This window comes from Triturus cristatus, chromosome 7 (genome assembly GCF_964204655.1).
Source record: "Triturus cristatus chromosome 7, aTriCri1.1, whole genome shotgun sequence".
Classification (NCBI taxonomy): domain Eukaryota; kingdom Metazoa; phylum Chordata; class Amphibia; order Caudata; family Salamandridae; genus Triturus; species Triturus cristatus.
The window spans coordinates 867,649,088-867,675,140 of NC_140590.1; the positions used below are offsets into that span (position 1 = coordinate 867,649,088).

At 46.3% G+C, this 26,053-nt stretch overlaps 1 protein-coding gene across 4 annotated transcripts in view; it reads left to right on the forward strand.

Annotated features, from left to right (window-relative positions):
- Positions 1-26,053, forward strand: part of SLU7 (spliceosome associated SLU7) — a 264,929-nt gene that overhangs the window by 58,087 nt on the left and 180,789 nt on the right. For all 4 annotated transcript variants that reach the window (XM_085617820.1, XM_085617821.1, XM_085617819.1 and 1 more), the window contains exon 5: positions 23,539-23,703. In XM_085617820.1, the coding sequence (XP_085473946.1) occupies positions 23,539-23,703 (165 nt within the window). The remainder of the gene's footprint in view (positions 1-23,538; positions 23,704-26,053) is intronic.

The following is a 26,053-nucleotide window of genomic DNA, read 5'->3' on the forward strand; positions in this document are numbered from 1 at the left end:
CTGCAGGTTTAGTAAGCTGGCTCTGTAGATACTATACCAAAATGAGGTATAGTGTGCACAGAGTCCAGTGGAACCCCAAAGATAGGCAGAGGTAAAAGTAGATAGCACCTTACTCTCGATTTGAGGTAGTGTGGGCGAGCAGTAAGGCTTTATCAGAGGGTAGTGTTAAGCATTTGTTGTACACGTTCATGCAGCAAATTATGTCATGCACTCAAAGACACCCCCGAGAGCAGCAGGCTCTCGACCCAGGGGTCCAGAAACATGTCTGTGGTGGCAGCTGGCAAGCAGCCACTCAACCTGAACACCAGTGTTTTTTTCGTTTTTCAGGGGGCATCTCTGAGATGCCCTCTGAGTGCATTTTTCATTAAATCCCACATTGGCATCAGCGTAGGTTTAATATGCTGAGAAGTTTCATACCAAACTTCAGTTTTCAGTAAAGCCATTATGACACTTACTGTGGAGTTCGTAATGACAAACTCCCAGCACCATATACTCTTAATGGCATTACTGCACTTACAATATCTAAGAATTGACTTAGACACTGTAGGACACGGGTACTCATCGTACGGCCCGCGGGCCACCTGCGGCCCGGCAAGCCATCCTTGGCGGCCCGCGGACCTTGCAGACATCATACCTGTGTTTTTTTCTATCACTGGTTGCAGCAAGCAGCGCGGAGCTATGGGGACCGGGCGATTCTTTTAAAGACCATTCACTTGTTAATGAGGCTTTGTTGTATTTCACCTCTTCTTAGCGCCCCTGCATCTCCACTCTGAGTGGAGATGCAGGGGCGCTAAGAAGAGGTGAAATACAACATAGCCTCATTAACAAGTGAATGGTCTTTAAAAGACCTGTGAAGTACTTGGGTGCGGCGGCTGTATGTGTTCCCGGGAGGCAGGCTCAGCGCGGAGTGAGGTGACAGAGGGTGACGGAGTGAGGTGACAGAGGGTGACGAGGACAACAGGGTGAGGTGATGGAGGGCAGCAGGGAGTGAAAGCAGCGGGTGAGGTGACAGCGGGAGGAAGAGGGAGGGAGAGAGAGAGAGGGAGAGGGGGAAGACAGAGAGAGGGAGACAGAGAGAGAGAGAGACAGAGAGAGAGGGAGACAGACAGGGAGACAGAGACAGGGAGACAGAGTGAGGCAGAGGGGGAGGGAGACAGAGGGAGAACAGAAGGGGAGGGAGGGAGACAGAGAGAGGGAGGGAGACAGAGAGAGGGACGGAGACAGAGAGAGGGATGGAGACAGAGAGAGGGACGGAGACAGAGCGAAAGGGAGACAAACAGTGATTGAGACAGAGAGAGACAGAGAGATAGAGGGAGGGAGATATAGATATAGCGAGAGAGAGAGAGAGAAGGAGAGAGATGGAGAGAGAAGAAGAGAGAGGCAGAGGGAGGTAGACAGAGAGGGAGGGAGACAAACCGAGTGAGTGAGACAGAGGGAGACAGGGAGAGAGAGGGAGGGAGGGAGACAGAAAAAGGGAGACAAACAGAGTGAGTGAGACAGAGGGAGAGGGAGGGAGACGGAGAGAGGGAGGGAGACGGAGAGAGGGAGGGAGACGGAGGGAGGGAGACAGAGGGAGGGAGACGGAGAGAGGGAGGGAGACGGAGGGAGACAGAGAGAGAGAGAGAGGGAGGGAGTCAGAGAGAAAGGGAGACAAACAGAGTGAGTGAGACGGAGAGAGAGAGAGAGATAGAGAGAGAGAGACAGAGGGAGGGAGGGAGACAGAGGGAGGGAGGGAGGGAGACAGAGGGAGTGAGGGAGACAGAGGGAGGGAGGGAGACGGAGAGAGGGAGGGAGACAGACGGAGAGAGGGAGGGAGGGAGACAGACAGAGAGAGGGAGGGAGGGAGACAGAGCGAGAGAGAGATAGATAGATAGATAGATAGATAGATAGATAGATAGATAGATAGAGAGATGTGTGAATGCCGGGTCTGGTGGCTCAGTGGACTAAGGCGTCAGCTGCAGGGGCCTGTGTTCAACCTAATGGTCATAGTTTTTTTTTTTGCTCTAGCCCCGCCCCCTCCCCCACTTCCCCCGCCGGTTCCGCCCTCATCCACAAACCACACTGTAAATTTGGCCCCCGAGAGAAAGTTTGTGAGTACCCATGCTGTAGGGGTACAGGGCTCATGCACCTGTACGCTCACTACTGGTATAGTGCACCCAGCTAAAGGGGTGGCTGACCTATGCCAGGGCAGTGAGGTGTAGGCATGGCACACAGGGATGTGTGCCATGTTGACTCTTCACTTTGTTTTGCACTAAAACACGCAGCCTGCAAAAGCAGTGTGCATGTCTGTAAAGGTACAGGGCCTCTAAGGGTGGCGCAATAAGTGATGCAACCCTTAGAGGCCTTCCCTGGCCACGGTGCCCTTGTTACCCGTGGTACCATTTGCAAGGAACTGACCTGTGGCCAAACAGTGTCAATTGGGTTTTGTTTTTAATGCAGTTTTAGGGAAAACATATGCCCTGGGTACCTGTTTGGCAGGAACCCATGACACACTCAGTCAAAGTACATCAGCAGTTTAGCAAAAAGTTGGGGCAACCATGCAAAAAGATGGCACTTTCTTACAGTGGGTGATAATCAGTCCTTTGTGTGGGGACAGGACACAGCCTATTCAAGTGAAGTGTTATCTCCTCCCTTCCATCATGACGAAGGCAAGGCCATCAGAATGCAGATTTATGTAAATGGGTACTCCTGTGTTGTGGCTGTCTAGAGGGAATGCACAGAGTGTAGCTGTCACCCACTGCGGTTGTGTATTGGAGACAGCCTGTCAGGCATACAGAGCAGTAAGCACAGAGAAATGTCCACTTTCTAAAAGTGGCATTTCTAAAATAGTAATGCTAAATCCAACTTCACTAGAATGTAGGATCTGTCATTACCATTCCAAATATATGAGACATGAAAAAGCTACTCATCTATGATCAGGAATAACAGCAAAAAAGTGTGTTAAGGAATTCCCAATGCTACCTCTGAGAGGAGTAGGCCTCACAGTAGTGAACAAAGAAATAGGCTATTAGTCACTACCATGACATGCAAAACATAACAGTTCATGTCCTACCTTTCATGTACACAGCACCCAGCCCTTAGGACTAGCTAGGGCCTACTTTAGGAGTGAATTAGGTGTAATAAAAGGGGAGTTTCAAGCTTGGTAAGCAGTTTTAAAGTCCAAGTCGACGTGGTTGTATACTGCACACACAGACCCTGCAGTGGCAGGCTGGAAACTGGTTCGAAAGGGTGTCACATTCATTGCTTCAGGCCCACTAGTAGCTTTTAATTTACAGGCCCTGGGTATATGGTATACCACATACGGACTTACATGTAAATCAAAAATGCCAAACAGGTGTAAAACAATTATACCATGTTTAGAGGAGAGAGCAGATGCACTTTAGCACTGATCAGCAGTGGTTAAGTGCCCAGAGTCCCAAAGCCAACAAAAAGAAGCACAGAAAAAGAGGAGGAGGAAGGTAGAAAGTAATAGTATGCTTTTTAACGTTTCTAATACCGTTTTTGGACTGTGAGACTTGTCACAAGGCCCTAACAGTTCAGATACAAAATCTTGGCAAAATTGAAAAAAGTAGAACATTGAAAAACTATTTTTGACTAAAGTCAATTGTGGATTCCTCAATGGAATCACTTATTAACAGAGTGGTATAGCAAAAGCTAACTCTTGTATCCCACCGCTGCACCACCAATTAAGAAGCTGGCTCTTTATATAGTGTACCAAAATGAGGTGCACTGTGTAGAGAGTCCATGTATCCCTTATTAGTGTACATGGGCTTGCTTTAACAATCTCAAGGCGCTCTATTTGTGGTAGTGTGGTCGAGCAGCCTTAGGTTCATCAGATGGAAGTGTTTGGCATTTGTTGCACACACAAGTGAATAAATGAGGCACATACTCAATAAGGAAATCCAACACCAATTAAAAAAAATAACATAGATATTTATATTACATAGATAAATTCTTTATTGTACAAATACTTAAAATCATTACAATATCGCTTCCAAGATCATGGCAAGCGCAATGGATAATATGCTGCTGATAAAACAATTATTAAAAGGACATAGATCATAGTAACAATTAACAACTGCATTTGAAAGAAGGAGAAAGGCTCTCTCCCCACAGTGGTAGCTTTGCCCCCAGTGTACAGACCAACACTGAGGCCTGGACCCATTGCCTTAAGTTAAGGGGCTTTTAATCCCTGACGCGCTGGCTGTAGCCTCTAGTCTGGGTTTCAGGCTAAGCCCGCGATAGCAGGGCCTGGGTATCGTGCATTAAATGAAGCAACTTTTAGAGCCTAATACACTGGCTTTGCCTCCAGTATGTGGTCTGAGGCTAGGTTCATGGCAACTAAAAAGTATTTACCAGTGCAATATTTTGGATGCATAATCTCCGCGGACTGTATTGTTCTGTTTACCACTAGTTGGAGGATCCAGTCTCAGGCCTAAATAATACGCAAAATGTTATACACTCTTAATTTAAAATAAAGAGGGGACGATTGAGTCTAATAATTAAAAAAGCATGTGAGTCCTGGGGAGCTCGATTCACCTCTGCACATTAGATAAGCCAACGTGTCAGTCTGTAGGGACAAAGTCAGCACTTACGGCCCATGTAAAGTGAAGTGATTTTTAGTCATTGGTTTTTAGCAGCATATTGGAAGTTCAGAGTTCAAGGCAATGGCAGTAGGTGCTAGTGCAGTTTTCATAAATTAAAAAAATGAAGCGGCTAGTTGTGATGAGTCTCCTCTCAGGCAGGCTTGCACAGCATCTCAGCAGGTCCTGGTATTAAGGCTGTACCATATTGGCATTAACAGGAGTAGCGTTTCGCAGATGCAAAGAATGCGTATTGGGCATTCTTCTCCTTTTGCGCAGGAACGGCATTGTCTGTTGGTGTAATCCGGGTTCTTCCAACCATACCACTGGGTTTTTAAAGGGATTAGTCCGAATCGAAAACTCAGCTGTTTTTCCTGGCCCTGTCAAAAGGCAATGAGAAGTAGATGGGCAGGGCCCAGGTTCATACAATGTTGTGGCCCAGGCGCCATGTGCCAGTTTCTTTAAGGCTTGTGTATCTTGTCCTCTTCTATATTAATTATGCTTGTTTGGTCAGCAGTCTTGAGAGTAGAGGCACTGGAAGGCCACTACATAAAATGAGTAATTTAGGTACTTACAGCAGCTTGCCAGGGGTTGCTTATTACTTCCCAGATTCAATTTGTTTCTGTTATTTTTCACCTGCTTGGCATTGAGTCAGTAGGCTAAGCATTTCGCCTTCAATATCAAATACTGTGAAGACAGGCAAAACTCTTGTCAGATTTGGGCATGTGATGTACATTTGGGCAGGGAGAATACTCTTCTGTGATATGTGGACTGTTCCCGGTTCAGACAATTGTCCATTTTTTATCTCTGAATGTCATTGCGTCATGGGTGATGGTAGGTAGTAGTTTGCAACCCATCACCTTTAGAAGCGGCCGTAGGTCAGGATTCTCCATTAATTTATGTAACTTGCGAAATGCCCATTCCAAAGAATTTGCTACCGCCTACTGGGCATGGTCGTGTGGTGCGATGCGGCCCCTGTGGTCCAGCCATACCCCTAGGTATTGATAACGTGTCAACAACTTCGACCGCACTCCTCTCGATGAAGCATGCTCTCATCTCTTTTTTCAGTTTGCATGAGATTATCATCACCTTGGTCTTTGCCACATTTATCTTCAATTTGTTTGCTCTGCAGTAGGTGGTGAGTGCAGTAATCTTATCTGTGTCAATCCAATCATCTGACTACCAGAGCAGTTAAATTCTGGTGCCAGCTAGCTTTGGAAATGCCCTCTCCTTCTCGAGGTGTTTTGTTGAATCGGCCAAATACAGTGTGCAGCCTTGCTTTAGGCCCTTACTTGTCATGATTTTTGCCCTGGTGGTCCATCCCGGTGCTGGCTTTTTTTTTTCCCCCAAGTGTTACAGTATAGAGCTATAATGGCTTTCAGTAAGTTGGATGGGATGCCTCATACGTTCAGCTTTGCCCAGAGCCTTGATACTGTTAAAGGCAATGTGAAAATCAATAAAGCTGGCATAGAGGGCCTTTCCAAAGGAAGCAATGATTACTTCACTAAGATAGGAGAGGCAATTGAGGTTGTCTTCAATGTGGCAGCCCTTTTGAAAGCCTGTTTGGCTTGGAGGGATCAGTTTTTTTCCACTGCCCAAGATTGTAGCTCCCTATATAAAATGCTGGCGTAACAGTTCCTTTTCTTGTCGGGCACAAATTCCCTGGGCATGATTGAGGGCCTTTTTTATGTAAGCAAACCAATAGTGAGCCTCTCCCTGACTCTGGGATGTTTGCCCCCAGTAAGAGTTCTTACTAGGGGTCCATTACCAAAGCCCATCAAGTTGGGCCCATTTGTATATTGCAGCTAGGATGCCACTTGTGCCTGGTGCTCCACTTGGGTGCATTGCTTTGATGGCTGTCTAACTTGGTCCGGGTTTATTCATGTCATGTGAGCTTAATCCGGGCTTGGTGATGGCATTAACACCTTGGTGCCACTACCGGCGTTCTTAGGTCTCTCTGCCATCTGTCGCTTGATCTCCATGTAGGTCTTTAATAAAGGTTTCCCATTCAGCAGGGGCGATATTAGCTGTGATCGCCTGGCGTTTTGGGGATGAGCTGTTGTTGATCCATACCCAGAACATCCTCTGGGCTTTAGATTTTATTATTGCGTGTGATGCCACCTCCCTTCTGGTTTCCTCCTTCCCTTTTTGGGCAACCTGTTTCTTCAACCACCTATTCTCCCCCTTATCACGGCTGAGATTTTTCAGAGCTTTATTTAGTTGTGGTTTTAGGGCAGCTGTTACCTTTCTGTTATAGTTTGTATTCATAGTGGGAATTTTACTCTGCCCATATTCCTCGCCGCTAGACTGCTTCATGGGGGCTCCATCATTCTCCTTCAGATAAGCAGTCAGAGACCTACCCCCCCCCACCCCCCAAAAGATTTTGATTGGGGTTTCCCTTGGTTGTTTTCAAGGTCTCATCTAGAAACGTGTCCACTCCGACCCTCTGCCCCACTTGGCCCTCTAAGTTCCATTTTATTCATTTCATGAGTTCAAGGTCTTCTTGCCTTCCAATGAGACTTATTTTAGGTTGCTGCGTCTTATAACCAGGGCTTCACATTTGAGGATGGCATGATCACTTGCCAAGGATGAGACAACTTCAAATTTGCTTATATGTTGAAAGTGGGCTAGGGACACCCACATGAAATCCAGGGTTGCCAGCCTGAAACATGAAGTGTGTGTATAGGTGGCCACTGTGTCCGAAACAAACCTGCAGTTTAATATGTGGAGACCTAGGTGATTTAGAGAGGTGGTTAGTGCTTTGTCTTTGTCGCACCTTTGATATTACATTTTGATTGGGAGTATGGCCCAGATTTTATCTTCAGGGTCTGTCAGGGTAGTATTTGATTCTGCACACATTGAATTGGCTTTGAAATCACCTATGATGACCCACATTGCCTTCGGAAGCAATGTTTTTAAATTTCTCAATATTGTGAGCATCGTTAATACTATGAAGATAATCTAATCACAATTCCCTGCATTAAGCACAGTTGTTGTGGTCATTAGTTTGTTTTCACATAGATTGACATGCCTCCAGAGGCATGCCCCCTACCTGTGATGTCGCTGGAGCGTCATATGCTGTGCAGTCGTGCCAGAGGAATGAGTAAAATGCCCATGTGTCTTGGAGTGCTATGATGTCATATCTTCTCTGCTCTTTAATCACAGCATTTTTTCATTGGACTCGGTTAGACCCTTTATGTTCCTCAAGCTGATTATTAGGGTGGTCCGAGTTGTCTGAGTCTGTCTGAGTTCCAGGTGCTAGGACTGGGTACAAAGTGCACTTCATAGCCATGCCCAGTCCATGGTTTTTGTTTGCTGTGCTGTTCAGGGGCAGCCATTCCCTGTTCTACTTTTCGTAATTATTATCTCCCCTTCTGAGACTTGCGGAGGTCAGCTTCCTCTTTTAATGCCCCTCAGTACTGAATCACTGGTGTTCCCTTTCCTACTATGTCCTTCTGGTTCATGGCCTAGTCACTGTGGAGATTATAACTTTTATTCCCCCTTTTTCTAGCTGCGACTTATTCTTCCTCAGAACATTGGCTGGCATGGGGTTGCTGAAACTGATTTATGTGTGTTCATTTGTCTCTGGGGGAGGTAGACTATGCCCTTAATGTCGGAGGAGCTGATTTATTCGAAGCCTCGTAGACTGACAGAATTTCAAGATATTTTCCCTGTTGAGGACATCCCATTGTCCTACGGAGACGTAGTCTGGGTAGCGGACAATTTTAGGGTCTGTTTCAGTTTCTAAGATCTGACCATTAGTTTGCACCTTACCCATGCCACTCTCTGAACTAGGAGACTTTGTGCTGTTGCACTCTCCACATTCCTGTTTCAAATTGTTTTGCTTGTTTATATTCCAAGCTGCGTCATTTTGGGTTCTACATCGTTTCAGAGGTATTATGGAATTTTCTGGGTCCCCTATGGGGCCGCCTTCTGCTTGTGCTGTTCTCCGTTGCGCCCTATGCTGACTGTGCGTTTTGACTACTTCTCCAGATCCCGTGGGCTTTACCGTTGTTTGCATTCCGACTGTTGATTTATTTAGGGCCATTAATCAGTTAACATTTGTTTGGATTTCATATTCTGTGGAGATTGGTGGATCCATTTGTGGGGAGCATTCTAGTTCTGTCACAATTTCCTGGGTTAATTGGGTTAATATTCCTTTTTCTGAGGCTTTCACAGCTTCTCTGCATATTTCTTTTTGAATTGGCTTAAGGTCCCTGTGAGAAAATGGGGTTCTGTTGCAGAACCTCTCCCCCCCCCCCCCCCTTTTTGCATGGCTTTTGATGCAACCTTGACTGTAGAGTACTGTGTCCCTGCTGTCAAGGTTCCCTGTACCAGCATTCTTTCCCTAAACAAATGTCCACAATTGGCACTTCTGCCACCGTAAGTCCCTAGTAAGTGGTACCCTAGTTACCTAGGACCTGGAGGCTGAAGAAGGTCCCCTAGCACCTCCTCACGAGGCCCATGCCACTGCCCCTGCAGCATGTCCCTGTGAGGTGAAAAATGACCAAGTCGACATGGCCCTCTGCCTGTGTGCCTTGCCAGCTAGCACTGCCTAAGAATTGGTAAATCACCCCTCTAGCATTCCTTACCAGCTCTACGGCAGAGTGCACTATATCCCAGGTGTGGACATATCTGCATTAGCAGAAATGCCTCTACAGTATTAGTATTGTAAGTGCCAACGAAGCAATAGAGAGTACATGGGCTGTGAACTAGAACGCTCGAGTTCCACAGCACCATGAGTGTTTGGTACTAAACAGCTCCTTGTAATAAATCCGCACTGATGCCAGTGTGAGATTTATTACAACATGTTCTCAAGTGCTCCCTGAAAACCTACCAACCCTGGTGTGGGCACTGACTGGCTTTATGTAGCCTGCCACACACTGACATGTTTCTGGACCCCTAGGTGGAGAGCTTCTGCTCTCTGGGACTAGAAACAATACACATAAATAATAATAATAATAAAGAAGTTTATATAGCGCTCGGTTATACTAACTAGTATGTCCCCGCGCTGCGGTGCAAATGGGCAGATCGTGTAGGGCAATTAGTCATTCTAAACCAAGGAGAGAGAGATAGGTCATCTACTCTATCCTAAACAGCCAGGTTTTCAAGTTCTTCCGAAAAATGCTTTCGGACTGCTCCAGACGCAGTTCCACAGGTAGTTCGTTCCACTGTTTGGCCGCCAGGTAACGGAAGGAGCGACCCCCCCCCCATTCTAGCTTTTTTTACGACAGGAATGAGAACGCGTCCTGTACCCGAGGACCGCAGGGTCCTGGAGGGAAAATAGGGAGACAACAAGTCCCTAAGATAGGACGGCGCTCTGCCATGGAGAATTCGGTGGCATATGCAAAGGGCCTTAAAGGAGACTCGTTCTTTTACTGGCAACCAGTGTAAGGTGGACAAGGCATATTTTGTTGAAGCCCTCCTAGGCAGCATTAGGACCAATCGAGCCGCAGCATTCTGGATATATTGCATCCTTTGCGTGCTCTTTTTGTTGGCACCCAAGTAGAGGACATTTCCCATAGTCCAGGCGTGAGGTGACAAGTGCATGGACTAAGGTTTTCCTGGCCGCTACAGGGAGCACATCCAGGACTTTCCGGAGGCTCTTCATAATGCCGAAGCACCTACCGGCCACTGTCCTAGATTGATGGTCAAATGACAGTTTAGGGTCCAACCAGATACCCAGATTCTTCACTTGCTCCCTCGGGGTAGGAGTGGGGCCAAGGGTTTGGGGCCACCACTTGGAAGACCACAGGTTGGTGTTTCTACCTACAATCATCACCTCGGTTTTATCACCGTTCAATTTGAGACAGTTGTTAGCCATCCAACTGGCCAGTCATTGAAGGCACAGTGAGAAGTTGGAGGCGTCCTCATCACGGGATTGGTACAAAGATACAACAAGTTGTGTGTCATCTGCATAAGACACGATATTAACACCAAACTTTTTAATACTCTCTGTCATGGGAGCAAGATAAAGATTAAAGAGCGTAGGGCTCAGAATGGATCCCTGAGGGACCCCCTGTTCTAGCCTAACATTCTTGGAGAAGAAAGGTCCTTGGGCTACTTGGAAACTCCTGTCTCGAAAGAAGGAGCTGAGCCATTCCAGAGCCAGGTTAGTCACTCCGCCTTCCTTAAGACGCTGCAGCAAGATGGTATGGGCTACAGTGTCGAAAGCCACACTGAGGTCTAGTAGGATCAGGGCAACCGATTGACCCGCGTCGACCAGACTGCGGATGGTTTCCATGGAGAAGAGCAGAGCCGACTCAGTGGAATAGGTGGCCCGGAAACCTGACTGCGTGGGGTGCAGCAGACTGTTCCGGTTAATATGACTCATCAGTCGCTCGTTAACCACTTTTTCTGCGAGTTTAGCAGTGAATGGTAATAGCGAGATTGGCCGCAGATTTTCCAACAGACTGGACTTCATTCCGGGTTTCTTTTTGATAGGCACAACCACAGCCTGTTTCCATTGCCGTGGGACAACTCCAGTGTCAAACGAGAGTTGGATGAGATATCTAAAATAAGGTGCCATCGTGCCCATAACATCCTTCATGTTCTTAGGATCTTTAGGAGAACCTGACTTAATGCTTAAAGCAAGAGCATGAAAGTTCGCCATGGAAGGGAGACTAAAATTTGTAAGACAGGAGACCACAGTTGACTTTCCATCAGTTGTAGAAGTAGATTTCCCATTGCGAGCTGCCTCCGGAAAGGTGGAATACATTTTTTCCACCTTCTCGGAGAAGAACTCAGCAATCCTGTCACAGGCCTCAGCTGAGTCCCTGTTGGGGGGTGGCGTTCTGTCCAGCGTAGACTGCTCTTTAAAAATCCGGAACAGTTCCCTGGAGGAGTTCTCAGCTGACTCAATCTTAGAGTTGTAGTAGGCAGCTCGTGTCTTTTTTATAAGGGAGTGGTATTTCTTGAGACCGGATTTATAGGACAGCTTCCTATCCATAGAAAAGTCCAATCTCCAGCTACGTTCCAAACGTTTACATGCAGATCTGGCGACCTTAAGTTCTCCACTGAACCAAGGGGCAGTTTTACCCTGTCTCCTAGGGGCACAAGAGGCCAGAGGGGCTACCCTATCAAGCGCCTATGGGATCTAGCAGGTGTCCCAACTGATGGGTAGGGAGAGTGGATTGGAGTGTTAAGTTCAGTGAGGCCATCTCCTGACAGAAGTCTTGAGCAGAGACATTATTCCTATCATCTAAATGAAGATTGAGGTCGCCCAACACCAGCACTTTCGCATATCGTAGTGCTAGATGAATAACCGATTCTCTAAGGTTATTAGTGAATTGAAGGATGGGGCCTGGCGGTCGGTATATTAAGAGGCCTTTAATAATGTAGGCACTATCCGCTCCGATAGTAAAAAGACCTGCCTCACATGCCTCTATGTCCGCCTTTTCTAGAGTACATTCAATTGATAATTTATGGATCAGCGCGATCCCACCCCCTCTCTTGAATGGACGGTCAAGCCTCATAATTCCATAATTGGGGGGAAGTGCAACAAGGACATCTGGGGCCGAGTCCTCTGACAGCCAAGTCTCAGTCAGCATCAGGATGTCCGGTTGGCTGACTGAGATGAGGTCATACAGATCTAGTTGATGTTTAATTAAGGATCTACAGTTAATAAGCATTATCCGGAAATTGTGATCCTGTTTAACGGCGTCCAGACTATTGGCTAGATCGAAGGGGCAGTGCTTACACTTCTGACTCAAGACAGCCGGTCGTAGGCTGTGTGCGCACGCAGCCAATGTAGGGGGGCGAAGACCATAACCTATAGGATAACATTGGACAGTGTGAAAACGTTTCTAAGTGTCGATTTTTCAAAGTGAAAAGTATTTTTTATTAAAAACATACCCACCAAAGACCTGAGTTGTAAAATAAAGTGCAAACAAATTATATATTTTTTTTAGTTGGTCTGGGTCTCCTTCTTGAGTCTTGTGTCCATTATTGATCACTGTTCTGCAATAAATGCTAAGGCTGCTCACCCACACTACCACTAATAGAGCACTTTGGGTTTTACATTGAGCCCTGTGCACTTCTGGGGAGCCCCTGATCTCTGTGCACAGTATTACCACCTAGTGATAATATCATATACAGATCCAGCTTCCTACAGTCCCCTTGGCTTCGATGTCCCCATTGGCTTTGTGACTGGGCATACTCATTCTTTCCTTGGGGTCTTGTTTTTCTGGCTGCAGCCAACCCAAAAGAATTTTTATTGCCTTTGTTCAGTTTTTTCAGTCTTTTTTTATTTTTCCCTGACAGTGGTGCTCCAACTACCTCCAGTGCGTTAGGGGTCACTATTTGATGGCGTATTTTGTACTTGGGGCACTGTTAACATCCTGCCCTGAAAGAGAGGGTCGCTGTCTATGATGGGTTGAATCACTGGATGAGCGATGGCACTGAAGTCCATAGGCGTGTTAGCTGCCCCCCTTTCGTTCAGTGACACATCTGCTAGTCTTGATTCTGCCATTAATAATGATGAGGTAGCCTCGTGTCCCTCCGAACCTGGGTTTACAGTTATATAAAACTACAATAAGTTCTGTTGTGAGACGCAGTTTCTTTGCGTCATACTGGTGCTTGAATAATACATCTATGCATAGGGACCAATAAAGTATCCAAAAAGATTTACAAGTCTAGACTTGCATCAGTTGACATTGGGTTTACATGGAATCTATTAATGATTAGACACAACACACCAAAGAATGTGGTAACTTGGTATATTCACAATCATACAACCAAGTATACACCGATATTAGAGAAACGTAGTCTCATAGATATGGCTTTTGCACAAAAATTTCAGAACATAAAAGTGTGACTTAGTGACAAGGTAACACAGTTTGGACACATTAGTCTAACAAAAAAAGATCAAAACATAAATGACACCAGCATATGTAAAAATATGCTGGCAAAATGTCAGTTTTTTCAAAAGTCAACAGCTCAACTTCATATAGCCGATTCCATAACTGGCACATTTTCTAGGCCTGTTGGCCATGAATATGGATTGTCAATGTTATCGTTGACATTTCGACTCTGTGGGTGTGTGTTAATTGTAAAACATCACAGCAGGTCTTCCTCAGGACTATACAAGTGTGCACAGCCTAGGTCCTCCAAGCCTGGATGAAGTAATAAAATGGATCGAGTGTATCACAAGATGTAGAGGATACTCATTTCAAGAAAGGATTTCCCATTCAATCATGCGGAGGGAAGACCACATCTGCACTAGTCCTTTTAAAGAATCCAAGGAGGATCTGGATGTCTCCCTGCACGCAGCGCTGACCTGTTTTAACCAGGATCTTGGGTAGCTATTGAAATCCCTTATGGGGATCCTTTCTTGAAATTAATATTCTCTACATCTCATGATACACTCGATCCATTTCATTACTTCATCCAGGCTTGGAGGAGCTTTGCTTCCATAACAACCGTTCCCCGGCCATCTTTGACCTAGAGCTTTGAAGCCCCTGACCTTGATATGCTAAATCACTTGCCATCCTGCTGGAGGAGGTGTGAACACCTTCCTCTGGAACCAGCATTGTTTCTAGCCTCAGAGAGTGTGGGATCTCACCTCGAGGGGGTCAGAAACTTGTCTATAGTGGCAGACTGGGCGATACCAGTCAGCCAGCACACTAGATTTGTTCATGGGGACCTCTAAGCTATACTATGAATGCATGTCATAATAAATCTTGTAGTGCCAACAGTACAGGTTTATTAAGACAATGTGTAGGAAGCTGGCTCTTTATGTGGTATATCAAAAATCTGATATATTGTGTAAAGAGTCCAGGAGTTCCCCTATGAATGGACAGGGGCTTGCTATGCAATCCCAAAGTGCTCTATTAGGGGGTGGTGTGGTCGGGCAGCCTTAGGGTTAACACAGAGGAGTGTAAGACGTGCACATACACACAATGATGAATAAATGACACACATGGCTCAAGAAGGAGATCCACACCAATGTATAAAAATAGCAAGTATCTTTAGATCTACTTAGGCATCTGAGAAAAATCGTTAAAGTACGTTTTTAAATATAACTTCTTTTCACTTAAAAAAGAAGGCAGAACAAGTTCTGCAGATAAGTATAGTTCCGTGACTTATAGGACCAGTGTCCAGGATCTAAGTTGAGTGGTGGGCAAGGTAAAAGGTAGCATGAACAGTACACCACCAGCAGCATGAGGGTGGCCGGGTGCAGAGTGCAAAACAGCTTTGGGAGCCCAATGTTATTCAATGGGGATCGATCTCTGTGAAAAGAAAGCAGCAGGTTCTGACTCGAAGGCCAGTTGAAATGAAGCAACAGGTGAGCTCAGTCCATGCGATGCTCTGGGATGTAGGGACACTTTTGGTCCTCTCCTTCATGGCCCAGGGGCTATGAGTGCAGAGGTGTCCCTAAACTTCGGGTTTTTCCTTACCTGAGCAGTCACGGTAAAGAGGGCCTACATGCAGAGGCTCAAGCCACGTCGGAGGGTCCAGGAGGGGTGAACCCGCAATGGACTTGGGCTCTGGAGGGCTGGGGGACCTTGCTGGCTTCGTTCATCCACTTTGATTCGAGCTTGGAGCGACGGTTGCAGTGGTGGCTTCAGGTGCCGGATTTTGGCGGTTCGGAGGCCTCAGAGTCCTTTCTTTTCGAGTTGCTGCAAGATGCAGGGAACTAGTCTGGTGTTCATGGGAGGTCTTGAGTCTTTTTCGTAAGGCAGGCAGTCCTCCTAGGTTTCTGGAATCAGCTGTTGGCTTTGATGCAGTTTTCAATGAGGGATGTAGATGGTACCATGTCAGCTCCATCTTCTCTCCTCTTCTGCAGCCCTTCGTCAGGATTTGCTCTTCATCAAGATCTGCTTCTCTGGTGCCAGGGACTCACCTAAATTCTGAATTTAGGGGTGTTAGGGGAGTAGCCAATGTGCTACTGACCCTTGGGGTCACTACGCTCCTATATGACCATTTCCTGTGGGAAGTGGACAAAACCTTGTCCCAGAATTCCTAAGTATGCCATAACAAAGATGGCTACTTCTGAAAAATTGCATCCACCTTACAGTAGCCCACCTTAGGGGTAGTACTAGCCTGGGGATGCCATGCCTACCTGCTAGCTAATTTTCCCGCCTGTCCTGGTGCCAAAGGGGGCTCTGGACAGCTGGGCAGCTTCCTCTCCTTTGAGGACAGCCAGATTCGCATTCCAAAGGTGGCAGCTTCTTTAAAAGTTGCTGGCCCAAGGAGACTTATCAGCTGGTCATTCTGTGGGAGGGAGTGTGACACCCTCTTCCTGGACAGACTTTTAGTCTGGGTTTCCTGAGTTCAAAAGGCTCTCACCCTACGAAGTCAGAAAAGCTTCTCAGATGGAAGATTGGCAGAAACCAGTCAGCAAGGACACCAGAGGCTGGTGCGTTTTCAGGTGGCATCTCTAAGGTGCCCTCTGAGAGCATGTATGGATAAATCTGACACTGGCATCATTTTGGGTTTACCTATAAGAGATGTTTGATAGCATGTAGCTGGGGAACTCGTTTTCACCAGTGTCCAGAACATGTTCTAAAATGGCTTCCCTGGTCACTTGTACTGGCAGTAATGGAACTGACCAGCACAGGGGCATATCTGCTTATTCAGGTATGCCCTCACATGTAGGACTAGGGACCCTGCATTAGGGCTGTCGGACTTGTCGTAGGGGTGACTTACAAGTATAACATGCAGTGGTAGGAGACATGGTACACAGGGCTGTGTGATATGTCAAGTTTTCCCTTTTGTCCACACCAAGACATGCAGTCTGCAATGGCAGTCTTGCATGTGCTTGCTCCCCTATGGTGGCACAATTCGTGCTGCCGCCCTTATGGGCCCTCTTTAGTACCTCAGGCCGTAGGTACCAGGGTACTAGGGACTTATAGAGGGTGCTAAAGGCTTTGCCAATTGGGGGAACTATTGTACAGTTTGGCAAGAGCTCTGGCACTGGGTACCTAGTTAGCAGGAACGCAGTGCACTTTCAGTCGAAATCGCATCATTTACCAGGCAAAGAGTGGGGTTGACTATCTCAAACTAGCATTGGCATAGCCAATAGGTCTCGCTTTTGGGACCTTATAAGTATTTAGTTATGCAGCACAATATCCTTGGTGCAATAACATAAACTGTTGCATGGCTAAAAACGTATAAGGTCCCTAAGGCGAGACCTATTGGCTATGCCAGTGCTTGTATTTAGAGGCCTGGTATGCAGTATTAAATGTAGGCTGGTAAGAAAGGTGCCAACCCGAGGGGCAAGGTCTAGAGAGAAATCAGATAGGAAGAGAGGTGATTTATAATGAGATAGCACAAATAGAAAGGTGAAGCACAGAATGACAGGTCAGGTAAACAAAATAGCGAGGCAGAGAGGCAGGTAGAGCCAGTGGGTTGAAAAATAGAAAGATATAAGAAGTAGAGAGAAAAGAGGTGCAGATGAGGTAGAGAGATGAGGCTAATACAAAGGAAGGGTGAGGGAGAAGTAGAGAATGGTGAAATAGGGAGAGAGAGACAGATGTAAGACAGATATAGTAAACGAGCGAGACATTGGAAGCAGAGAGAGTGAACGAAAACAGTGAAGGAGATAGATTAAAACAAAGGGAGTAATAGATGGAGTGGAAGAGGTAGAGAGAACATTGTAGAGCGAAAGAAATAAAATAATGGCAAAGGTGAGGGAAAGAGGACATCAATAAAAAGAGAGACATAGAAGGCCAATAGGTGCGGACACTCCTGAGAAGCGAAAGAAACACGCGGGAGCGCAACTACTGTGACTGCCACAAAGTTATACGAACGTCCAATTAGGGCTACTGCTGCACTTACACACACCATAGGTACCACGGGCCCTGGTGTATGTACAAAAATGACTACCCCCCCCTTTCCGCCACCCGTCCGTCCATCCACTGGTTGGATAGTAAAACCCCAGATGGGTTTAATGGGCCCGAAAAACCGTGGTGCTGTTGCACCTGCTACTGTATGTGCTGGAACCTCATCACGAGCACCCCCACCCTCAGGTGTATCAGATACAATTCTCTACTATTTCCAAGACATTTGAACAACTTTTCGGGAAGATGTGTGCGCTTTATGAGACAGGTGGAAAAAAACGACATTTTAAAATGCTTAAGGCAAACTGCAAAAGGTACCTAACCTGTGGTGGAACGGAAGATAGCTGTAAACACCACAAGACAATAAGGACTTTCAACCCACAGTACTCTAATGCCGAGATTTAAAGGCCTGCACTCTGAACTGAAACTAAAAGTCCCATAATGCAAAACGTTGTGGTGAAAAGTCGGGGTTGACTTATGGTGTCGAACTTGGCAGTTGACCATTTATAATGTGTCTAACCACCCTCCGAAGTTGTTAGATCTTTGGTCATGCGTGTTTTGGGTGTGGAGTACAGAGGTTCATCCAATGTCATGAAGCCGTGCTGACCTGGGTTAGGGTGTCCTTTGAAGTGGTGCTGGGGGGCTGGAGTACGAGTACAGCACTATTTTCACTGCTGGTCCCTAGTGGGGAAGGGAGAAGCGGGGTTCCATCCGGCACTTGAAGTGGAGCGGACACCCCCCTGTGCTTTTACGTGTGTTATTGTCACGGATTTCCCTACAAGGGAAGTGCGCATTCACGGCACGTGCGAGCTCATGAAACACTCCGGGTATGTGGGGAGGAGAGGCTTAGGTAAAGGGGGAGGAGGTAGGAAACTGGAGAGACAAGATCAAGAGAGCTGGAGAACTGAGAGGGCGACAATACCATATAAACACAGACAATGGTGAATGGGTAAAGAGGGAATCAAAACTTAGATCTAAAATATAGAATAACAATTGGAAAGTGAATGACAGGTAAACCGCGTAAACATAATGCAAAGAAACTGAAAGAACATTGCACTAGAGAGTGGAAGATCGGAAAAAGACGCCTACAGACCCAATGCTGTAAAAAGACGAGAGCGAACCTACGGAGTTGGGTTGAAGAGGAGGGAAAGAAATTAAACACATGGCTAAAATAAGTAAAGTCCAGATAAGAGGAGAGCAAGAAACGTGAGAGAAAAGACGACGACGCTGTGTGGTGTCAAGGTGAAAGTTAAAGATGAAAGGATAAAGGGACACGTAGGGAATGCAGGAGGGACCTGCAAAGAACAAGCATTGGCCGCGCGGCTATGAAAGTGACGCGGCTGTCAAAGTGAAAGTGATCGCGGGCTGTAAGGGTGCTCGTGAGTGATGCACTTAACGAGCCATGACGGCTCGTCACTGTGCGCGTAACCGCACGCTCTATGCCACACAAAAAGCTGTGGTCGGCTTTTTAAAGCCAACTCACTAAATATCTCGCCAGTGCAGCGCATGTGCTGGCTCAGGCGAGACCTAAAAGGAGCAATCCCACACAAGGAGTATAATTTTACCAGGGACTTACCGTGGTGCCAAAGGGTGTGCCAATTGTGTGACAATCAGACCATTTTACCTTGCTTCTGGGAAAGAGCGCTGGCATTGGGGCCTGGTTAGCAGGGACCCAGTGCACATCAGTCGAAAAACATCAGTACCGGTGGCAAAAAGTAGGAGTGACCATGACAAAAAAGGGCACTGTCCTACAAGCCCAGGCTGGAGATCTTGGGTGCAGATGTGTTCTGTCTGGTGGTTCAGTGAGTTATAGGCTCTCACAGTTCTCGGGGTACCTGCTGAAGAGTGAAAATAACCACAGCAGGGCCACTCTTCGCGTGGAGCTGGCCTCTCTCAAAGTCATTAACATGCAGGTAAGTTTTAGCGGCGATGGGTTTCCGACTGACCACAAACAAGCCGTGGGGCTTGCAACTGGCTCCAGTACCTCGGTATTGGTGCAAGGAGGCTCCTGGGGGTCCTGGCATCTCCAAACTTGGAAAGGAGATGGATCTGACTGTGAGAAAGTGCCATCTTTCTTGCATGGTATGCCCCCACTTTTTGCTAAATTGCTGAATGTACTTTGACTGAGTGTACCCTAGACTCCTGCCAATCAGGTGCCCAGGGCCTATGTTCCTTCCCTAAAACACACAAACTCCAAATTGGCAAACCCTGGCCACATGTCAGCCCCTGGTAAATGGTACCCTAGGTCCCCAGGGCCTTGTGACCAGGGAAGGCCTCTAAGGGCTGCAGCACTCATTGTGCCACCCTTAGAGGCCCTAAACCCTTACACACACACACTGCCTTTGCAGGCTGGGTGTCTGGGTGCAGGACAAAACAAAGAGTCGACATGGCACACATCTCTGTGTGCCATGCCCATCACCTACATTGCCAAGGCATATATCAGCCACCCCTCTGGCTGGGTGCCGTATGCCAATGGTGTGGGCACAGGAGCAGGAGCCCTGTGCCCCTACAGTACCCAGGTCCATTCCTGGGCACTGTAAGTGCAGTGCTGCCATTTAAGAGTACATGGTGCTGAGAGCTCGTCAAACACGAACTCCACAGCTCCATAATGGCAACACTTAAGGCTGGGAAGTTTGGTATCAAACTTCTCAGCACATTAAACCCACACTGGTGCCAGTGTGGAATTTAATGTACCAAGCACCCCAGAGAGCATCTTAGAGATGCCCCCTCACAACTAACCTACAATCCACGGATGCTCTGAGGCTGCCCAGGCTGCCACACAGCAGACACGTTGCTGGACCCCTGGGTGGGAGAGCCCCTGCTCTCCAGGGCCTGCAACAATGCACATCCTGGGCGAGGTGATAAATCTCCTCCCCCAGGATGAGCAAAGGGAAGCTTCAAAGGCATGCCGCCTCTATGAGCTTCCCCAGGCCACTGCAACCCCCCACTCTGGCGGGAAGCTTGGCCGGAAACCCCATAAAAGGACAGGGGATGTGCCAGTCTGTCCACCCCACCCCTCAGGTGGGGGAGGCGAGGTGAAGCACATCTCCGGGCTCTCGCCATCTTGAAGATGGGAGGCCCTACCCTATCAGGATTAGGCTACTGCCCCCCTCCCACAGGAGAGAGGCAGGATAGGGGGTGTACCCATTGGTCCCTGGCCTTCACCTACCTGTAACGCCCCTAAATCTAGTATTTAGGGGCACCCTGAACCTTCCTTCCCCAGATTCCAGATTCGAAACTACAAGAAGAGCAGGAAGAACAAAGACCTGCCCTGCAGCCGCTAAAAAGAGGAAGACACCAACTGCTTTGGCCCCAGCCCTACCGGCCTGTCGACCCTCGAACCTGCTCCATCTCTTGTGGCCAGCAACCTCACCAACCCCGGAGGACCTGGCTACCTTTTGGCTCTAAGCCCCTGGAACTCCCATGAGTAGAGGCTCTACTCAGAACCTATCTCTAACCCCTGGCAGCAGCCCGGAACCGCGAACCCAGCACACTCTGCACCAGCCAAGCCTGGCCAGTGCCGGAGTGGACAAAGACCCCGAGGACGACCCCACGGGACTGTGACCCCGAGTCCGACACCCAAGGACCCCCCTCGACACTCCTGAAGAAGCCTGCAGCCTCAGAACAAGGTGCCCCCCCAACCGCGATCAACAGAGGGTAAGATTTCCCGACACCAAAAGGCACCCCTGCAAGCGGCGCCCTGCGGTCCCCCGCGCCCAATCCCGGGGTACCCACCGAACCTCCAACTACCCAACTTACCTCTCGAAGTGGTGGTGGCACCTGAAGAGTCCTCGTCCCCGAGCATGCAGTCTTTTTCCAAACCGGAGATTTCCCATAGAAATCAATTGAGCGCCCGAAGGCTCAAAAGCCCTCTGCACCCAGCCGCCCGAGTGGCCCTGGCAGTGAAAACTCTACTCTTTTCTACTTCCCCACTTGCCCTGAGTAAGTGACCAGGAACCCAGCTCCCACAGCCGTGTGGCTTGCCAGTCAGCAGCCACCAACCAAGGCCCCCCCTATCCCTCATAGGATAACATTGGGCCTAACTCTCTCTGCACCCGGCCGCCCTAGAGCCGCTGAGGGTGATCCAACTGTACCTACCTGACACTGGGGGACCCCTGAGTCTATGCCCAGAACTTCAACTCTGCCAGTCGAGTACTTACCCTTAAACCGCTAACTTCATTTTCCTCATGGGGTAACATTGACTGGCTTTTTCCTGAAATTTCTTCTAAGTGTGGACTTTTCAAATCTTCAAATATTCACCAAAAATCAGCCGAGTGACAAAAACGAATTTACTCACCTCCTCTTAGGTGAACTCCCAGTGCTGGATCTTGGTGCCCAGCACTGACTCTGAAAAACTCCTACAACTATACTTACCCTTAACTCAATTTTCTTCCATGGGAATCCATTGACTGTTTTTCTGTGAAATTTCTTCTAAGTGTCGATTTCTGCAATCTTAAAATATTCTTAAAAAATCGTATAATATCTGAAAACTTAATTACTTACCTGTTTTGGATAAAGGTCCCAGTACTGAGTCTAAACGAAAACATACTGTACCTGTAACCTGAATTTTCTTCCATAGGGAATCATTGACTGTTTTCTCTGAAATATTTTCTAAGTGTCAACTTTTGAACTAGCTAAATATTAGTTAAAAATCATTACAGTACTTAAGTCGACTTTCATCACTTGATTCTGAGAACTGACCCAGGACTGAATCTAGGATCCAGTCCTGGAATTCCAAAAGTAATCTAAAAAGTAATCTGTTGCAAATAAATTGAATTTACCATTGAGCTCAATGTATTGTTGTGTTTAAAAATAGAGTTGCCTTCTGCAACCACTTGTAACTGTTTACTAAAGTCTATTGCATATTGCAAAAGTATTTATATGAAACATCTCCTGTTGAGAAAGTATATTTTAAACCCAAGTGTTGGTTCTAAAATAAAACAAGCATATATATTTTTTTTATATAAACCATTGGCCTAGAGTTCAGTTATTGAGTGTGTGAAACCTTTTTCTGACTGAGTGTGTACAACAAATGCTTTACACTGTCCTCTGGTACTGCCTTACTGCTCGACCAAGCTACCACTTTAGAGAGTAAGGTTATATCTAACTTTAACCTCTGTTAAACCCTGGGGGACTGTGGACTCTGTACACCCTGTACCTATTAGGGAACAGTATATACAGAGCCACTTTCTCACACTGACCTCCTGGAGCACAAAGATATCTTCTCTTGCTGGAGTTCTGCTCCCTCAGTGGGCACGGGGGCGACAGAATGATTTCCCCTGCAGCTACAGTCGGTGCCTGCTGGTGTAGTGGAGTGGCTGGGTCCAGGCCTGCTGTCAGGGTGACTTACATATATTACCTGTAGTGTGTGTGCCATGTTGTGTTTGCAAAGGACATGTCATGCAGTCTGCAATGGCAGCCTGCATGCAATTTGTATGGGGGTCCCTTAGGGGGGCATGAAACAAACTGCAGACCTTAGGGAACCCTCTTTAGCAGGCATGCCCTAGGGACTTACAGGGGTGCTAAAGTGTGTGCCAAATGTGTTACAATTAGGCTATTTTACCTTGTTTTTATGGAAGGAGCCCTGGCACAAGGGCATAGTCAGCAGGAACCTCCAGTTGAAAAAGATCAGTACCAGTGGGAAAAAAGTAGAGTTGGCCATGAAAAAATGGGGCACATTCCTTAACCTAGGAAAGTAACTTGGTACAAATTGAACTGTTAAAATGAAAGATTACCTCATTGAAAATTGGTCGGTATTTTACTGTTAAATGAAGATTGAATATGGAAATGAAAGATGCAAGGTCTACATCTACAATTAAGCTAATAGGCCTTCTGAAGGCAAACGCCTATGAAAATGTATGTGTTGCTTTAACACTACCACAGTCCGTTTTTCTGTTGTTTGAATATGTCTGTAACTAAATATAATGTATAGTATGTCTATATATTAATATCCTTTGTGTTTTAAATCCTGTTTCAATTATTTGTACCAGCATATTTACATCGCCAAGTTATGTTGTGATTTGGATGTTGCTCACCATTTAATTTGATTCTGCCATGTTCCTCTTTGCCAACTTAAGGTTGGAGACCCCTGACATATTGGTATACGTTATTCGTTATGTTGGAGTCAAGTGAATTTGAATCTGTTCGTAAAAATGGTATTTTTGTTCTTTTAGAGGCCCAGGAAAGTTGGGGCCAAATTCACTGGAACAAATATCGCACCAGATGAGCACTCTCAGCCACAGCTAATGTTTGACTATGATGGAAAGAGGGATCGCTGGAATGGCTACAACCCTGAGGAACACATGAAGATTGTGGAAGAGTATTCCAAAGTGGACCTGGTTTGTTCAGTTTTTGCTTATTCAGGGTACAGCTGTAATCCTATTTCCAGATGAAAATGATAGTTTGTGCCAACAAGTTTTGTTCAGGTTTCATGTTACCCTTCGACTTTTAATTGAATGTGATTTACAATGGGGTCATCTGTTGACTGTTAAGATCATTTTTTGCCTCTACCCAAGTAGATTGAGACTTGTGACGAGTTACTCTTCCCTTGAATGTATTTCAAAGCATTTGCTTCACCATTCCTTGCAGCCTGCAGATTATGGGATAGACCCATCAGAACAGCTCTGAGATTACAGTAGGAAAATGTGAACCTCTCATGTCTAGAAGTATAATTCAGAACTCTAAAAAGTGTAGAGGCTGATTTTTTTGGGTTTGTTTTGGAAGGGAAAGGGGGAGGAGATTTTGATATGCAGGAATACATTAGCGCCTCTGTGAGACATATGGTGTGAGGGGTGCAGGAGCGATTCCTAATGTAAACCCAGGGGTTTTTATCTCCATGCCAGTGAATGCTTTAAATAGTCCCATATGCATTGTACATTCTTCAAGATGATTGGAACTGAAAGAATGTCGGGCACAGCAAGTAAATGTGAAGAATTCTGGGCAAATTAAGGGGGTTCGAAGAGCACTCCTGAACCAGGGATGTTGTTAGCCCACGCGGCAGGCAGATTCACCAACGTTGGATCTTTTATATATTCACATGTTTGAATCCTAACCCGTCATCAGGCTGGGAATCCCCGCTACATGTAAATAGCAGTATACAGTGTAAAATACATAGCAAACAGTATATAATGTAAAATGGCCATAGGTCTTAAGCAACATAGTATGTTCAGTAACACATCAACTTCAGCCAGTGAGGTGGAAGCTTAAGCATTCCCACTCCCTCCCCCCCCCACCCCCCAGATGTCACCATAGCTCAGATTTTCTAATGCATGTCGTGTGTGAGGGAGTCCTCTGTCGGAGCTCTGCTCTAACCTCGGGTTCTTTCAGATTATGTGAATGTGTTACTAAACATACTATGTTTCAGGCATATGGCCATTTTACAATATAAAAAAAATAAATGAGAACAACAAGAGAGCGAGGAAAAGGAAAACTTGTCCTCTTCCCCAGAACAATATGATCAAACAAAATGGACAAGTTTCATGACTCAAAGCAAACTTTTTCGCTGAGATTGTTGAAAACAACGTGAAAGGAAGGAGAGCACAACTGCTGTGTAAGAAACCCCTCACCCACCTACCTAGTAGGTGGCATGCTTCATCATCGGGGCCCAACTGGATTGTCTAGCACAATCCAGTTGTGCTACAACGCCTGAGATACAGCGGAGCAGGGTTATGAGCAGTGAGTGGAGTGCTATATGTGAAGTGATTAAGAGTTAAAAAGTCTCTGGGAAATGCCCTATGAAAAAACTTTAATTATAAGGGTCCCAGGACTAATGTAAAAAAGGTAGGGGGGATATAATAAGGAATGTTATTTTCCTTGTATCCCTAGAAACTAAGGTCGACAATATATACTGTGTGTTCTCTATTTTACACTGTGTACTACTATTTTAATGTACCAGGGATTTCCCAGCCTGACGACAGGGAATGATTCAAGCATGGGAATCTGTACAAGATGCCAATGTTGGAGAACTGGAGTTACATTTACGTAAATCATTTCTTACTCGATCACCATGATGTTGCCACATACATGGCCAAGCAGCCACAAACATTTTTGTGATGAGACCAAACATGTCCCACCTTCTGATGTTTAAAATTCAGAGATCGTGAAGAGCGGTCATCTTGGATCCTCTTTCCATGAAGTGTCCAGTGCTTTAGTAGTTTTATGAATCTTTCATTCAACCCCCTTTTCCATAACTGTATTAGTTGTAGATGTATAACCGTTTACAAATCTGTGCTGCCACCTAGAGTGTTATAAGTGAGTGATAGAGAATAAGGGCTGCTTGTCTGTAAATTTTCCCGTAAACCTACTAGATTGACCTCCACTCTTGCACTGGAAGTATGATATACTTGCAGCATTGTTTGTGTTAAGTTATTACCTGGGTATAGTCAATAGTTATTTTTTACCTTATAATGCACCCAACCCGAAATAGTGTTATTCTGTATCATTTTTTTAATGACTTGTACACCCAATAACCTAAATGAAAGCAATAATTAATCATTGTGCCTACTAATAGCTCTGGATAGGGAACTCCTCTTATAAAATATGTTGTATCCTGACCTAGTGAAATTCATCATCTTGCAAGGAAAGTATGACAAGCTAGTTGTGCAACAACATAATATGGATGGATTATGTAGCATGTTTGGCTATGTGTCTGCTTCACGCCAAGTGTTTTTCAAATGTTGCTCCTCTCCA